Source organism: Lotus japonicus, chromosome 6 (genome assembly GCF_012489685.1).
Source record: "Lotus japonicus ecotype B-129 chromosome 6, LjGifu_v1.2".
Taxonomy (NCBI): domain Eukaryota; kingdom Viridiplantae; phylum Streptophyta; class Magnoliopsida; order Fabales; family Fabaceae; genus Lotus; species Lotus japonicus.
Window position 1 is genome coordinate 23,735,947 of NC_080046.1, and position 16,243 is coordinate 23,752,189.

General features: G+C 35.2%; 2 protein-coding genes across 2 annotated transcripts; both read right to left on the bottom strand.

Moving 5' to 3' along the window:
- Positions 1-312: 312 nt before the first annotated feature.
- LOC130723507 (uncharacterized) lies at positions 313-2,476 on the bottom strand. Its single transcript, XM_057574580.1, has 6 exons — positions 2,360-2,476; positions 1,642-1,755; positions 1,251-1,529; positions 1,015-1,128; positions 587-659; positions 313-506 (listed from the first exon to the last, which is right to left on the bottom strand). The coding sequence occupies exons 1-6, from the start codon at positions 2,420-2,422 to the stop codon at positions 469-471; spliced, it is 681 nt and encodes a 226-aa protein (XP_057430563.1). The 5' UTR covers positions 2,423-2,476; the 3' UTR covers positions 313-468.
- A 10,009-nt stretch (positions 2,477-12,485) lies between these two features.
- Positions 12,486-16,073, bottom strand: LOC130725130 (alanine--glyoxylate aminotransferase 2 homolog 2, mitochondrial-like). Its single transcript, XM_057576384.1, has 8 exons — positions 15,831-16,073; positions 15,226-15,396; positions 14,914-15,057; positions 14,534-14,713; positions 13,439-13,664; positions 13,214-13,327; positions 12,884-12,970; positions 12,486-12,788 (listed from the first exon to the last, which is right to left on the bottom strand). Exons 1-8 carry the CDS (start codon positions 16,071-16,073, stop codon positions 12,745-12,747), a joined length of 1,209 nt encoding a protein of 402 aa, XP_057432367.1. The 3' UTR covers positions 12,486-12,744.
- Positions 16,074-16,243: the final 170 nt, after the last annotated feature.

Consider the following 16,243-nt stretch of genomic DNA (forward strand, 5'->3'; position numbering starts at 1 on the left):
CTTTCGCTGAGTGAGAATCTAGTCTAGATTGCAGGGTTCTTTCACGAGCAACATGTTCTTTGTTTTCTGATGGCAGTGTTCTGCCAATCAATGACATTTGCATCCTTGACCAATAAAAAGTTAGGAAAGGAGAAAATGGGAAGTTGGCTTACTACATTCCCACATGAAGAAACTCGTCGGAGGAATGTTATATTTTTCGTACTCCTTAGGGACTAAAATTAAAACTCGCCTATTTTACGATAACCAGCAACAAATTTAACCCATTCTTATTAGGAGTTGCACAGATAGAAAAGTCAAAATAGACGCCAATAAGAAGTTCAAATGTCGCTGCATTTCTCCAGAACTGTAATAGATGTGCATATTACAAATATGCAAAAACAGAGAAGTTAAACATAGATTACATTACTAACATTCACTGATTGTCATCCTCATGTTTACTCAAATATGGAAATGAAGTTTGAGAAAGAATCACCCAACCATGGTCCTCTTTCGTCCTCTTTGTCGCACTACAAGTTAGAAAAGGCAAGCAAGTAAGCACTAGTTCTTGAAGAAAATGTCTTAATTTTAAACAAGAGTAAAGCAGCACCTTGCGCCAGCTTGTTCAATGTGGATGACCACTGCTTTGATGACTTGCGGTATGCTGCAAGTATCTGATCCATCTGTCCAGACCAAATTATGATATTAAAACATGTAAGTCAATTGATAATTGATAACTTGTTCATAACTTCCGTGTGTCCATGCAGAAACCATATCATAGCAGAACAAACCTTTGGGGCTTGTTAAGTTAGTCTCAACCTTGTTAGACCAAAAGGCAAGTAAGTTCACTTGGTACAAATGAAAGCATAATTGTTGGTCAAGGATAAGTTTATTTGTGAGATAAAGAGCTCACCTCATATGGAATGCATTCCAATTCAAATTCTCAATACATGCAAGCCAAGCATATTCATGTTTTCATCTCCTTAAATTTTACAGCATAACAGTTAGGACTAAGGGGAAAATGAGAAGTTGGCTTACCACATTGCCACATGAAGAATGCATTGAAAGAATAGCTCTTTCCAGGACATACAAATCAACAGCCTTATCTTCCGGTAGAGTTGAAGTGAAGCTCAAACCAAAGTCAATAAGAACCTAGATAAAATACACTCAACTTTTGTAACACAAGTTGATTATACTTCTCATATTGCATAACCTGAGTAAGTGTAATGGATATTACTGGATATCTGGAGCTATGAAGATATGAATGAACTCACCAACTGATTGGTATCATTCTTCAATAACATGTTTGATGTAGTTAAATCATCATGAACAAGACCTCCATCATGCAACTTTCCAATTGCATCACCAATTTGGGACGCAATGTTGCCCATACGTTCTTCGTTGACACCAAGAGACCCAAATTCAAGAAACACATCTTTGACTGAAGGGCCGTCAACATATTCAAATGTTAATGTGTGCACAACAGGATCCACAGCATAAAGCACGGGAGTACGAACCCCAAGGCGCCTTGCTTTGGTCATGCACCTAGCCTCCTGCTCCAACAATTAATTAATGGAACAAAGTATTCAAGACATGCACTGGACACGGACAAATATAAAGAACTTCATCAGAACTAAAATTAATGCAATTTTATCTAACTCTGACCGCATTTAAGCGCTTGAGTGTCAACTTAGAATCCAAAATTGGATGTCTGTATTTCTTTGAGAAACGTTCCTTGATAACAGACCTCCTTCCCACAAAAGAAGACTCAAAAACCCTCTGAAAAAGAACATAAAAAAGCCATATGAATTTGCATCTATTGCAGGTCCAATATAGAAGTATGCAAAACAAGAAAAGACAAAGAAACGTTTGTTTCAGAGTATAATAGAATTGTAGAAATACTTTTTGGAAAATTTGTTTAGCAAAAATTAATTTTGGGAGAATCGATCAGTCCTTAGAATTGATATTAAAAAAGTAAGTTTTGGATGGAAAGATAGAAGTACTTTTGAAGTGTAAATATAAATATATTGTGTGGATTCCACACCTAAAATGAATTATTCTTAGTGAAAAAGTAAAACAACTTTCACTTCTCTCAAAATTAAATCAACTAACTAGCGTCACCACAAACTTAAATTTTGGTGAAAGGAAAACTCCACCCAAATAATCTTTCTACTTTATAACTACTTGACTTTGGTGAATGGAAAATTTCCCAAACTTATGTTTGAACCATATCCAATGTGTAGAAATCAATTGCTTATAGAAAACGAGGAATGATTGCACTTACAAGGTGGGTGCACCAGTAAAAAAAAGAAAAGATTGAGTTTTTACATATAAGTGTAGGTGCTAATTGCTTCTACAAATCCAGGGAGAGGTTGATACTTACAGCTTCAGCTCCTTGCTTAATCAGAACAAGAGAGCTATCTTTATAGTCAGCTTCAGGCTCCATAGTATTGCAGGTTTTCACAGTGAAGTTTTATTGTAATTAACCCTACAGCTGCAATTATCAGCACAAAAACAAAAGGTTTATACAAAAAACCCTGGTGCTAATTCTAGAAGATATTAAACAGAGAAAATTACATTTCTTTACAGTTAATCCAAACAAGAATTATCCAAATTCCAAAGAGCTGACATCAATTGTAATGGATATCATATGGTATCACCAATTCCATTAAGCTATAAGTTCATAAACACAGTAAAATCAACACTAGTTTCCCCTACCAAACAGAGTAATCCTAAAACGCCATTTGAATAAACCCCATCATCACCCAGTTGACACCCATTATCGAAACTAAATAAAACATTAAAACTCCACAAATCTCATCTTAACAGACAGCAAAAAAAAGCCTAATTCCCCGCTATTTTTTTATATTAAAAAAGATCCAAAGAAGCATTCAAGGAAAAAAGTGCCAGGAATTTACATTTATAAAAACACAGATGAAATCTACAATTCTGAGTGAAAAGAAGGAACCGGATGAAAACAAACGGAACAGCAAAAAAAACAATCTCAGTTGAACATCACCAAGTATGTATAGAGTAGAAACTTAAGTGAACTCAAGAGGAGGATGAACTCAAATCACATTACTTGTCACCGTACCAACTAGCAAGAGACAACCGTTTTGAGAAACAGTCCACTGAAAAACAGTCAAGAGGAGGATGAACTTAAATAGTTTTACACAATTTGATTATTCTCACCCAATTAAATAGTCAAGGATGCATTTTTTTTTCTCAAAACAAAGCAGACCCAAAACTTTAGTGTTTCGGAAACAGAAGCCAATATTTTAGCAGGTTCTAATACTAACCCACATTGGTTCCAAAGTTCCAACTAAAGAGAGGACCTTAATCACACACATAAAACAAGTCAGCGAGGAACATGAAGCAAAATCACGTGCCATTCAATAAATACCCGCAAAACAATTTACAGCAAACCCATCCCATCAACCTAAAACCTGAGTAGAAAAAAATAAGTGCAAGGACAGAACATAAGTTTTGTGATTGCAGGCTAATAATGCAATGCAAGCTACCATACACTTAACTTAAAATTATTAAACAAAAATATAACAGTTAAACATAGGAAGCAAATGATTGCATTTGAGAGTCATGCTGGATTCTAATTCAAAACCAAAAATCATTTCTAAAATCACATACCTATCTCTCTGCTTTAGTTAAATTATAGCACAGGAGGATTAAAACAACATAGAAAAAGTGGTATTAAAGGCAATTGGTGCTAATACAACATAGAAAAAGGTTAGTTCGACGATTACAACATGGGTTTCACAGCGTCACGGTTTACCTGAACAAGACACTGACAGGACAGAAACGTCGCGCGCGGTGGCCGGAGCGGCGGTTTCACAGGCAAACGGCGGAGGCGAGCAGCCTGAGGCCCGAAAAAGTAGGAAACCTAGATTCCAATTTAGGTTGAAATTCGTAAGAAATTGGCGGATAGGGGACCCAAGCAAGTGTCTGAACTAGGGTAACGGTACTACTGACTAAGAGCATCTCCAATGGTAGGAACTTATTTTGGGACTTAACTCAATTTTTGTGGGCCCAAATTGCCACATAGGATTTAAGACACTCATAAGGTCTTCATACACATTTCACTCTAGTGGTTGGGATCTTATTTTACTTTTTGACTGGACCCACAATACCCAATATATTTATTTCTCTCCCTAATTTTTACTTTGGTTATGGTATTGAAGGAGAGAGAAAAAATATTATTTTATTTAAGATCTCACATTTGAGAGTACCCGAGCTAAGGCACGGATCTTAGCTTTTGCTAAGATCTCATGCCATGTAGGATATCTCTAATGGTGAGATCTAATAAGATCCGAATCTTATTTTAAGGTCCCAAAATAAGGACTCCATTGGAGATGCTCTAATTAACTGAACAAAACGGCGCGCTTTGTACATTTTTTTTATTTAATAGATAAAAAGTAAAAACCAAGTCAGACCATAACATTTTTAAAATGACAATTTCTTTGGTACCATTTTAAAATTAGACCGATCATTAAGCAGTTAAGATACTGCTTTCTTTTTACAATCTATATATATAATATTTATCAATATATGGGTGTGGAGTAATTTGGCCATGTCTTTAGCTTCTGATTTCTATTCTGCGGGTAGATGGCGGATTGGGTGGCCTCGGTTCCGCGAGCTTCCGCTGCATCTTTATTGCTTCATGCGTGGTTCATTTGGAGAAGACGATGCAAGTTTGTTTTTGAGAACATCCTTGAGCCTTGGCAGCTAGTTCTCCACCACGCTGCTGCGATAGACCGTGTGTTGCGCAAGAGCTTGGTAGTGATGCCCCCTCACTGTGAGCCTCGCTGGGTCAAGTGGCGTGCGCCGCCAGATGGTTGGGTGGCTTTGAATACTGATGGATCTTCCCTTGGTAACCCAGAGCGGTCAGGAGCGGGTGGCATGGTGCGAGACGCTACTGGAACATGGCTGTTTGGTTTTTCCGCCTTCGTTGGTGTCTCTGAAATTCTCAAGGCTGAGCTTCTTGCTATCCTCTTTGGGTTGCGTCTCTGTTGGGAGCGTGGTATGCGGCAGGTGATTGTTCTCTCGGATTCTCAGTTGGCTATCACCCTTCTCCAGCACGGTTGTAGGTGTTATCATGCTTATGCAGCAGTGTTTGATATGCTCCGAGAGCTTCTTGGTAGAGTTTGGCATGTCCGTTTTGAGCATATTCTTCGGGAGGGGAATGATGTAGTTGATTTGCTTGAGAAGCAGGGAGCTACTGGTGACAGCCGCCTTAGCGTCTTGGAGAATCCCCTGTTGGCTGCCATCCCTATGTTGTTGGAAGACTACCGTGACACTCACTTCTTGAGGCGTTAGTCTGTTCTTTCGTTTCTTTAAGCAGCTTTGTACCAAAAAAAAAGAGGATCACTATGAGTCTTAATTGGATGATGTGGCGCCCCCACTCATTCTCTCTTACGTGTCAACGCCTCCTTCAATCTGAGCTATTCAAAGACATGTCATTCTCTTGGGGAGTTGAAAATAAGCATAGATCCGGAGATTCCCGAATAGGTCAACCTTTCGAACTACTGCTGAATCCATGGGCAGGCAAGAGACAACTTGGCGAACTGAAGCATCTTAGTAGCCAGAGGAAAAGAAAGCAAAAGTGATTCCCGTAGTAGCGGCGAGCACACCATTCTCTAGCTATTTAATATTTCCTTAAAACCTCACATCATGGCTGTTTAATTTTATAAAAAAAACCGCCCATAATAACTATTTAAATTTTTTAAACCGCCCATAATAACTGTTTAACTTTTTTAAACATGTTAATTTTTTTTCCTATGTTTTTTTAAAACCGCCTATTACAACTAACTACCCTTATGATTTCTTCCTAAATCAAATGTTACACATTTAAATAGATGCTGACTTTTTTTAAAGGAAATATAAGACAAAACCATCACGAATTCGAATTTTGAATCAATCATAATTTGTTACTTTTGTTAATGACAATAACTATCTCCTTGTTTTCTCCATAATTGCTCTTAATTTCTATTTTGGAGGAATATTTTGTATAATTATCCCTTTGAGCTTCTAGCGGGGTGCTGTTGGTTTTTAGAGCTGCAGTAGGCTAGCACTTTGGCTGCAAAGATCTTGGAGTGGCTCCAGGAAGCTTTCAAGTGGTTTTTGAATTAGAGATGGACTCAAATAGAGATCTGTAATGCTTGGAATTTAACCTTTGTGATGAGGTGTTGTTCTCGGTTTTGCTTGCCTCCTCTGCTGGTGCAGTTCTGGTTCGCAGAGATAAGTTGCAAGGTTGTGGACTGGCTTGAATTGGTGAATTTAGCTCCATTGGTATTGAAGTTGTGTGTGTCGGGTTACTGTGACAGAGTCGGATGCTATCTTGTATTCCTTTTCCCTTGCTGTCAAGCTGCGTGTTCTTGTACTAGCTTAATTTAGTTTTGATTGTTATGGTTTTTATTTATCTTACTGTGTATTGTTGTTTTTTCTTTCTGCTCTTTTTGCATTTTCTATCTCTGGTACTAGATATTGGAGGCTTTAGTCCCTCTTATTAATATATATATTTAGTTTTTCTAAAAAAAAAATTATTCTCACTATTATTAAAGAATTCCGAAATATATCAATTCATGGAATCTTTAATTTTTTTATAAAAGATATTCATACTGAAAGATTCATAATTTTTTCCATAATTTAAATTCTAAATAAACAACAATTATGAACGAAAATTTGGTGTCACCATTCCCACAATTATTAAATAATTTTGAATTTGGAATCAATGAATGGAAGCAATAATTTTTTACAGTTTCATTCTATAATTGCATCAATAACTATCCTTTTTTTTCTCATAATTGATGCTTAATTTATATTTTAATTATTTTCATCCTAAATCAAATGTTGCACATTTAAACAGATGCTGACTTTTCTCCTTCCTTTTTCACTTGCAAAAAGTAGGAACCCTAATTGCCTTCATCTATATAAACTCTCCTTCTGTGATTGTTTACCTTCATCGTTCCATCCCTTAATCTTTGTTTACGAGCTTTGAAATAACCGTTCTTGTGATGGATGGCAAAATTGACAATCTCGCAACGATAGATCCCTCTAAGTTGACATGTACCATTGTTGTCAAAGTGATTCGTTTATGGCTAAGTCCTAACTTATGTGGTTCCAAGCTTCCCTCTTCGATGGACATGGTTCTTAAGGATGACAAGATATAGCCTTTTTCCCCTAACCAACCAATTCCTAATTTCGTGTTGTTACCGATTTAGTTGTCTCTGATGCTCTTTACTGATCTAATTACAGGGTTGTAAGATCCATGCTTCAATTAGAAAGACTCGTATTTACCGATTCCAGTCTTTGCTAACTAAAGGACGCGTATATCATATTTCATTATTTGGTGTTGGTGAAAACGGCCGTGATTTCCGCCCAACCTCTCATCCATTCAAGATCAACTTTGATATCCATACTTTTGTACGTGTGCTTTCTAACAAGCTTATCAATTTAATCCCTTACTCTTTCATGCCTCTGTGTGATATAATGTGTAAGGACCCTGATGTGTCTTTCGTTATAGGTATATTCCCCTTTCTAGCTCTTGGATTACGAAAATATAGTTCTTTAATTTTTTAATTGTGTGTTGTTGTTTGAGTTGTTGTTATTGTAATTCTTAGTGGAGCAAGTGGTGAATGAAAATTTGAGAAATATGGTACCAGGCTAAAAAGGATAACTATTGAACTTGATCAAAATGGGTACATAGTGTTCTTTACTTATTCAATTTGTTTTTCCTATATTTATGTATGCTTAAATTAAAGATATTATTAATTGATATATTTTGAAATTATTTAATAATAGTGAAAATAATTATACCAAATTTTACTCATGTCGTATATTTAGTCTTTAAATTATGGAAAAAAAGAAGAATAACATTTATGGTTGAGAAATTAATGCTTATATTAATTGAAATTAATGACATAAATTCTTTAGTAATGGTTAGAAAAATTATACTACCAAATTTTCATCTATAATTGCCGTTTATAACGTCTTTAATTTACGGAAAAAAGGAGAGCATTTATGGTCGAGAAATTAATGCAAGCATTAATTGACTATTTTCGAAATTCATTAATATTGGTGCGAATAAGTATACAAATTTTATCTTCATAATTTTTCTTTATCAAGTCTTTTTACTATGTAAAAAAAAAGAACATTTATGGTTGAGAATTTTTTTGAATGTTATGGTTGAGAAATTATTGCTTTCATTGACAATTTTTTAAATTCTTGAATAATGGTGAGAATGGTGGCACCAAATTTTCCTACATAATTTCTATTTATTTGTTCTTTTAATTATTAAAAAAAAGTTATGGAGCTCTCAATGCTATTTTTTTAAAAAAATTAATGTTTCCAAACATTAACAAATTTCGAAATTCTTAAATAATGGTGAGAATAATTATACCAAAATTTCCTCCATATTTTTCGTTTATTTAGTGTTTTAATTATTGAAAAAAAAGTAATTTAGCACTCAGTACATTTTTTTAAATAAAAAATTAATGCTTCCATGCATTGGCAATTTTTTAAATTCTTTATTACACACAACTTTGTGTATCAAGAAGTCTTCGATAATACTTGATATGTAAGTGTTGTTATTTCATAAAATTATTTTGGATTTATATTTTTTTAATACAAAAACTTATTTTTTTTTTCTGTTAATTGGTGACAACATAAAGAGATGTTAGGCAGTTTACTGATCATCTAATTGTAAGTGTTATTGGCGTTGCTATAAGATTTGTTTATCATTTTCAAGTGACAACAAGTTTATCTTTGTGTTGCTTACTAATTATTAATCTAATATATATATTTTTTCCTTTGTAGGTTCTGTTGCTAAAATATGTTTAGATAGTAAACTTCAAGTTGGATTTTGATGTTATTATCATTCATCATCGATTACAAGTTTTATTAAGCGTTCATACTGTTGTAATTGTTATATTTATCTTATTTTATTGGCTTTTGTAATGCATTCTTTAAAAACTTGGTCTTTTTACTGTTCAAATGTTGACATTGGCAAGTTTATATATCTTGTTTTATTTAAATTGATTATTGTAGACTATTGACGATATATACATGTTTGGAACATATTTCCTGTTCTACCAGTTGTTCTCACTGATGTATGTATACGATAAATCAACTCGCCGTGCAACACAAGTGTAAAAACGCTAGTAAGAAAAGAAAGCAGAAAACCATGGCCTAAGGTTCGTAAAATCGAATAAATTGTTAAGTTCAAACGCTATATGTATCGTTTATCACATTTTGAATGATAACAATTTTCAAGAGTACAAGTGAACTGATTAAATATATCATGTGAATTATATTTCAGGATATCACACTTATAACCCTCACGCTCTATCGTCTAAGAAGCAGAGCAAGATGATGACAAGTAGACAACATCAACATAGAAGAGATTGATTTAAGCTGCCAGACAAATTGGACAATCAGAGAAATGGTGAATATGCTGAATGGACCGACAAGAAGAAGAAGAAGAAAAATCAAAGCATCAAGACATCAAGGACAAGCAAATGAATGCTACATTCGCCAGAGCTGCTAAGCAAAGGAACTTTATATCTGCTAGATCATCTATCCAATCCAAAGCAAGAAAGAAGAAGAAGAGATCAAGTCACAAGAAGAATCAAATCATTAAGATCATCTTCATAAGGAAAAACCAAAACATCAAGCTCCTCTACACAACGAGAATCAAAGCTTCAGAACTACACATGCAAGATCAAGTAAAGCTGTCAGATCGTTTGAGAAGACCACACTCAAACATCCACTACAGAAAAGAGCGTCATATTCAAATGGAAATATCTCTGACATTCTTGAGGAGAAAGTCAAGTGCTGAGAAATCACGTGATACTCTCTACAAAGCACGTTGACCAAAGAAAAAAGTAATAGGATATCAACATCAAAGTTTCCTCTTTCTCTCTCATGCAAGAAATGAAGAAATGAGGCAAAGCTTATTGTCTACGCCTATATCTTATACAAGCAACGTAAGACAATCCATTTCTGAAGAAGAAGAAGATTCAGTCAAAAGCTGTCAGTCACATTCTGTATGACCAATTGAAGAAAGGAATGAAGCATGTGCTTAATTGATATATCTCATGAGAGGAAAATGATTGAAGAAGAAGCATCGTCTAAAGAAGAGAAGAACGATGGAAGCAGAACTTCTAAAAGATTCAACGTCTTTCATGAAATGAAGATTGCAATGTCAGAAGGAAAGAATGAAGAATGAGCTAAAAGGATAGATCATCTGAAGGAAAGCAGAATGACTGAAGCATGAATCATCGTATGAAGAATAAAAGAATGATGGGGAAAGGTGGTCTGAAGCAGAAAGAAGACGACAGAAGCAGAAAGATAATATGAAGAAGAAATTGAAGCTTACATTCAAAGAAAGCTACAAAGTCAACTCAAGTACACTTCCCGTTGAAGAAGAAGCCAAGAAAGCTTTGTGCAGAAGTTTCAAAGATGAAATCTCAAGATTTGACACAATGCTATGATGAAGATAAAGGAACGTGGGGTCACTTTCAAATTGTCATATTTGTACACCAACAAATAGAAGCTCAGGCTTATGCTACCTGCTACATGACATAATGCATATTTTCGGCAATAGGTCTCAATCAAACAGTACTACACTCTGACACAAGTACACAATGTACAGTTTGATACAACGGCTAGAATATTTGTGATCAACAAGCCTCAAAGGCTATAATATACCACACATAAGATTTAGAAGTATAAAGGGAAGAAGTGAAGACTTTAAGAACAAGCTTGGATGCTCACAAGCGATCGAGCCCACAAGCTCATGCGGCTCATCATGGGAGATCCTGATGATGCACTTCACTGAACAAACATATATCATCGTCATCTTCAACATGAAGAGTATATTTCCTTACGAGTCAAATCCTCTCTACATCTATCATGTAATATAACATAAAGTAGGTGCCTAGAGTCAAACCTCACAAAATAATTTATAGTTTATAAGCTCAATTGATCTACATTAATCGCTCTTTGTAGAAGAGATCTATGTAGAAGATAGCAATCTTGAGAAAGATTGTTTTGGGAGAAGTCTTGTATAAAACTTGTTGTAAGGAGGAGTCCTAATCATACTTAGTAAGGAAGAGTTCTACTAATACTTGTATTGCCTAGAGAGGCAGGGTCCAAAGAATTCCCGTTTTTCCTAGAGAGGCATGGTTCAAAGAATACTCGTTTTGTGTAAAGAGGTAGGTTCCAAATAATACTTGTAAGGAGAAGTCCTTGATACTTGAGCTTAGTGAAATCTTGGTGATGCCAAAGACTAGATGTAGCCCTATCGTTTGGGGGTGAACCAGGATAAAAATGATGATGTTCATTGTCTACTTCCCTAGCTATACATTTCCGCTGCACCAAACGATTTCAACAAAGATGACGAATCTCTTAATTGTTTGAAAATCCAAGTTTTTGGATGACACAATTCAAACCCGCTTTCTTGTGCTACTCTGATCAACTTCATAAATCTGCTCACAAAATTTATATATGCATGTTGAGAAATGCTAGCAATACATTGTGTGTGTACACATTTAGTGGTGGAACAACTATCAGACATGTTAGGTCAACATTCATAACCCACCTAAATGGGCTAGGTTGAGGTTTTTGACCCTTCAACCTGTTTTCACTTGCCTCGTCGTCTAACCCGCTATTAAACGATTAATTTTTTTGCATCTAATGTTTTAGAAGCATAAAATATAAAATGAGTCTTGTGGAGATTTAACTTATTTACTTGTCTTCATTTATTTACTTAATGGTTGGGGTTGGTTTATGATTACTCATTTAGAGACTCCACTTTTATATTTTATTTCTTATCTTATTTTTCATTTTGTAATTTTATCTCTATATAAATATGATTTCACTTTAGTATGCGAAATCAAATATTTATTTTTCTAAACTTACTTTTACACAATGTTGGTTCCTCATTCAACTGACCCAAATGGTCACAATGCTCAATAACATTTCAATCACCATAAAAATTTCACAACTAAGTAAATATCATGTTGGCTGGCTGAGAAAACTAAGACAAAGATCATACCATCCAAAACGCACCCGACTTGATAAATACATCACGAGATTATCCGGAGATAATCACCATCTTGTATGTCTTTCACTAAGACTTCATGAAGACCTAATTTCACAAGTAAATAATGATTACCATGTATATAAATACATGTTTAATTGTTCATTTGTGTAAGCACTAAGCATTATTATTTTTCTTCTATGACTTTGAGATTCTCTCTAAGCTCTTATATTGAGCGTCAAAATGTCTTTGCAGGTACCTTCCCCATCATGTCAACGCATCATCACTGTGTCGCAAGATCCTTCAAACCATGCACCACAATGAAAAATTCAGAGCATCTTGTCGCTCATATTCTAGAAGAACAGTTTTCAAAAGCAAATCAATTCATTTAAATTATATTCTATGAAAATTAAATTTTATTCAAAACAAACATACAAGGTTCACTACATCAACATGTACGCTTTATTTGTCTCATTTTCTGGGCTTACAAGTCACAGTCCTACACCCAAAATGTGCAATCACCAATTATGTTTTACATTCGATTGGCACAGCCATTCTCATGCCTAATTCTTTCTGGGGCTGCCCCAAAAGTACAATCATTGATTTTGCTTTTACATTAGCTTTGCACAACATTAGGTTTCATTGGGGTCCTCCAATATCAGAATTGAAACTTGAAACACGTCCTTCATCCAAAAGTACTGCTTAGGCGTCAGTCACATCTTTGACATTGTGTAATCCATCACATCTACAAGAAAATCTACAATTATGGAGAAAATACCCTGAATTAGCAAAGGGAATATATGTCTACTAGTAAGAGAAACAAAAAGGTTCATATTAATGATGACAATCAACCTGCATCTTCCTTAGTGAAGCAAAGTGGGGGTGCAACCCTCAAAACATTTCCACGAAAGCCACCTTTCCCAACTAACACTCCCATATCTGAAAAATAATGGTAAAAGCAATGAAAAAAAAATTCATATCAACTCATTTGTGGGTATCATGGTATACCGTATACACAATGTTTGACAGCATGTTTGGATCAGTTTCTCCGTTCTTAGAATCAAATTTGGAATCAAGAAGCTACTCACAGAAGCATCTATCCAAAATTAGTTCTTACTTTGGAGTCAATTGTAGAAATATTTCTAAATATGCACTAAACCAGATAGGAGCTAGAGATTAAACCTTTCATCTGTTCAAGAATCTGTAGTGTTTCATCTTTTGCAGGAGTTTTCAACTGCCTATCTTTCACAAGTTCAACTCCAAGCATCAGTCCTCTTCCCCTCACATCCCCAATTACTGACATAAAAAAACATGTTAGTCATCATAATCCAAATATCTATCCTCACTACACTAATCTCCTCCATTCTCATGCAACAAACCAAAAGTTGAAAGAGAAAAGAAGCTTACTCTCATGCTTTTCCATCAGTGAGTTAAGACGCTCTTTTAAATATGATCCAACATTTAGCGCATTTTGCTGAAGTTTATCCTTCTCAATTACATTCAGAACAGCTAACCCAGCAGCAGAGCTAACAAGATTTCCCCCAAACGTGCTAAAATAGTAGCCGTAAGTCAAGACCTTCGCAATCTCAGGAGTGGTGACCACTGCACCAATGGGTGCACCATTACCAATTCCCTGAGAGGACCACAGAAAATGAAACAAAATACTCAAAGATGTTGTAGCTTTTTGAATATTAATTGAGTGCAATGTGTACAGACTTTCATCCATTAGAAGAGTTTCGTTCACGTTTTGTCTTAAAGTAAGGCTCAAGTCCATTTACAGTAGTGCCAATGGATGTCCAAATTAACCTAGCCGTAATCAATCAACAAATACCCTGAGAGGACCACTGCTACAAAGTAATGCTTGTTCTCCAAACAGGGTCAGTGGTTTACATATGATTTTTTTTTTTGGTAAGCAATGGTTTACATATGCATGCCTTAGTAATTGTTCACTAAATAAATAAAACTGCAGGGCTAATGTAGTGTTACAATTACATTTAAGGTGATAATAAGTAGTGGAAAATTCAAACATTCAGCCAGTTAAAATCTTATTTTTGAATCTCATAATAACAAAGTTCAAGATTTCCTCTATCCCCATATGAAATTGACAATTATTTGAACATCACAGCAAATTGATCCATAAATTTCTGTCATTAACCAACACTGAGACATGAGAAGCTGAGTATCATGATATTATTTGATTATTTGTACCATGGCACATTTCCTTTGTACTAGTAGATACATTTATTATACAAAGACTGTGTTCACATAATCTAAGAAATCGTATTATTCATGCATGATACATATGAATGCAGAATGCAAATGCAAAGTCATTTTCCCTGAAAGACAGTAAATAAAAAAAATCACCAAAGACTGTGTTCACATAATCTAAGAAATCGTATTATTCATGCATGATACATATGAATGCAGAATGCAAATGCAAAGTCATTTTCCCTGAAAGACAGTAAATAAAAAAAATCACCAATGCTGCTTCATAAGTGTTACCTTTGCTAGTGTTACAATATCCGGGATAACTCCATGTGCCTCAAAACCCCAAAAGTGACTACCAGTACGACCAAACCCTGACTGAACCTCATCAGCTATGAAGAGACCTCCTGCTTTTTTTATGATGCTATAAACGGCTGGCAAGTAACCTGGAGCCAATTCCATTACTCCACCTACTCCCTGTCAAACATGAACCTTATACTCAGTGCATGTTTGGAAATCATTTTACAATTGATTCTAAAGCTGAAATCAAATTTTGAAAACCTTACATGAGTAGCTTATGAGTTTCAGAATTAATTATGGATACGGAGAAGCAGATCGAAAGATGCTATTAAAAATATGAAAGCCATTGTGAGACACAAAATAACACTATATATTACCTGAATGGCCTCAGCAATAAACCCAGCAACATGACCAAAAGTTCCATAATCAATTATGTCTTGAACATCATTGGCATATTTTGCTCCATCAGAACCAAAGACACCTCTGTAGGGGTCTGGGTTAAGGGCATGGTGAGTTCCAGTCTACTGGCACAGACACCGTGACAAGTATAAGAGTAGAGCGGACACAAGTTGGACATTTTTTGCTATTATTGTTATTATGGAGTTGTAGCTTTAGGCTATGCTTGCTATTAGATTGAAACAATCACTGATTCAAAAGAGACAACTATTATTCAGCAGGAAAAATGGCACCTGTACAACATTAAACTTGTGATAAAATTGAGCAGTGGCACCCATTGTTGAGGTTGCATTGCCATGGTAGCCATTTCTAATGGAAATTATATCATGGAAGCCTGTGTACAGACGAGCAATCATCATAGCCAGCTCATTGGCCTCTGTCCCAGAATTTGTGAAGAAAACAGCCTGAAAAATTCAAAATTTCTTCACCAATATAGTAAAACACAAAGCTTCTTAGAATTCGGATTAGGTATAACTCTTCCTAAAATGCTAGATTAGAAGTAGTGATTGTTCTACCCTGTATAAAGACTCATTTGGTAATATCTCTAGTTGGGACCTTAGCACACTCCTCATGATATATATACGACTTTAATATATTTAGTCATATATGAGTAATCTCCAATAAACAGATTTAAGATAGACACTGCTATCATCTTAAAATTTGGATTAGGCTTAACTTTACCCAAAAAACTAGTTCAAAGGCGAGGATTGTTCTGCCTTATATACGAACTTATTTAGTCATATCTCTCGTAATGTGTGCCTTAACCGAGCTCAAAAACAAAAAGTTATTAACAACAAAAAAGTAGAAAAAAATAAATAAAAGCAAAATGAATAAAAACCTTGAGTTCACCCGGAAACTTAGCAGCAAGAGCTTCAGCAAAATCAATAACAGTATGGTTCAAATAGAGGACAGTGGTATGCTGCAAAAGCTTAGTCTGATTGACAATTGCATCAACAATATCAGGGTGGCAATGCCCACATGAAACAGTGGCAATGCCACCATAGGCATCAAGGTATCTCCGTCCACTTTCATCAAACACATATTGCATTTTACCCTCCACCAGATTTAACTGCAACACCATTCAAAAAAGAATCAATTCTTCTGCAAAAGCACTTCATAATATCAGATAGAACAGAGCACAGAAAAATCAAAAAAGTGCTTACAGGGTGAGTGTAATAAGGACCAGCACTTGTGGGCAGGTACTGTTTTCTCTTCTTCAAGAGATCAGATCCTGAAGGCCCGTTGTAGGGA

Bases quoted from the DNA above. Each gene is read 5' to 3' on its own strand.
- LOC130723507 (XM_057574580.1), bottom strand. From the start codon at position 2,422: ATGGAGCCTGAAGCTGACTATAAAGATAGCTCTCTTGTTCTGATTAAG. The intron at 660-1,014 runs GTAAGCCAACTT...TGGTCTGGACAG, and splicing joins ATTCTTCATGTGGCAATGTG to ATGGATCAGATACTTGCAGC. The intron at 507-586 runs GTGCTGCTTTAC...TCTAACTTGTAG, and splicing joins ATTGAACAAGCTGGCGCAAG to TGCGACAAAGAGGACGAAAG.
- LOC130725130 (XM_057576384.1), bottom strand. From the start codon at position 16,073: ATGGTGTTGCAGTTAAATCTGGTGGAGGGTAAAATGCAATATGTGTTT. The intron at 15,058-15,225 runs GTGCCATTTTTC...CTGTGCCAGTAG, and splicing joins ACAAGTTTAATGTTGTACAG to ACTGGAACTCACCATGCCCT. The intron at 14,714-14,913 runs GTAATATATAGT...CATGTTTGACAG, and splicing joins TTATTGCTGAGGCCATTCAG to GGAGTAGGTGGAGTAATGGA.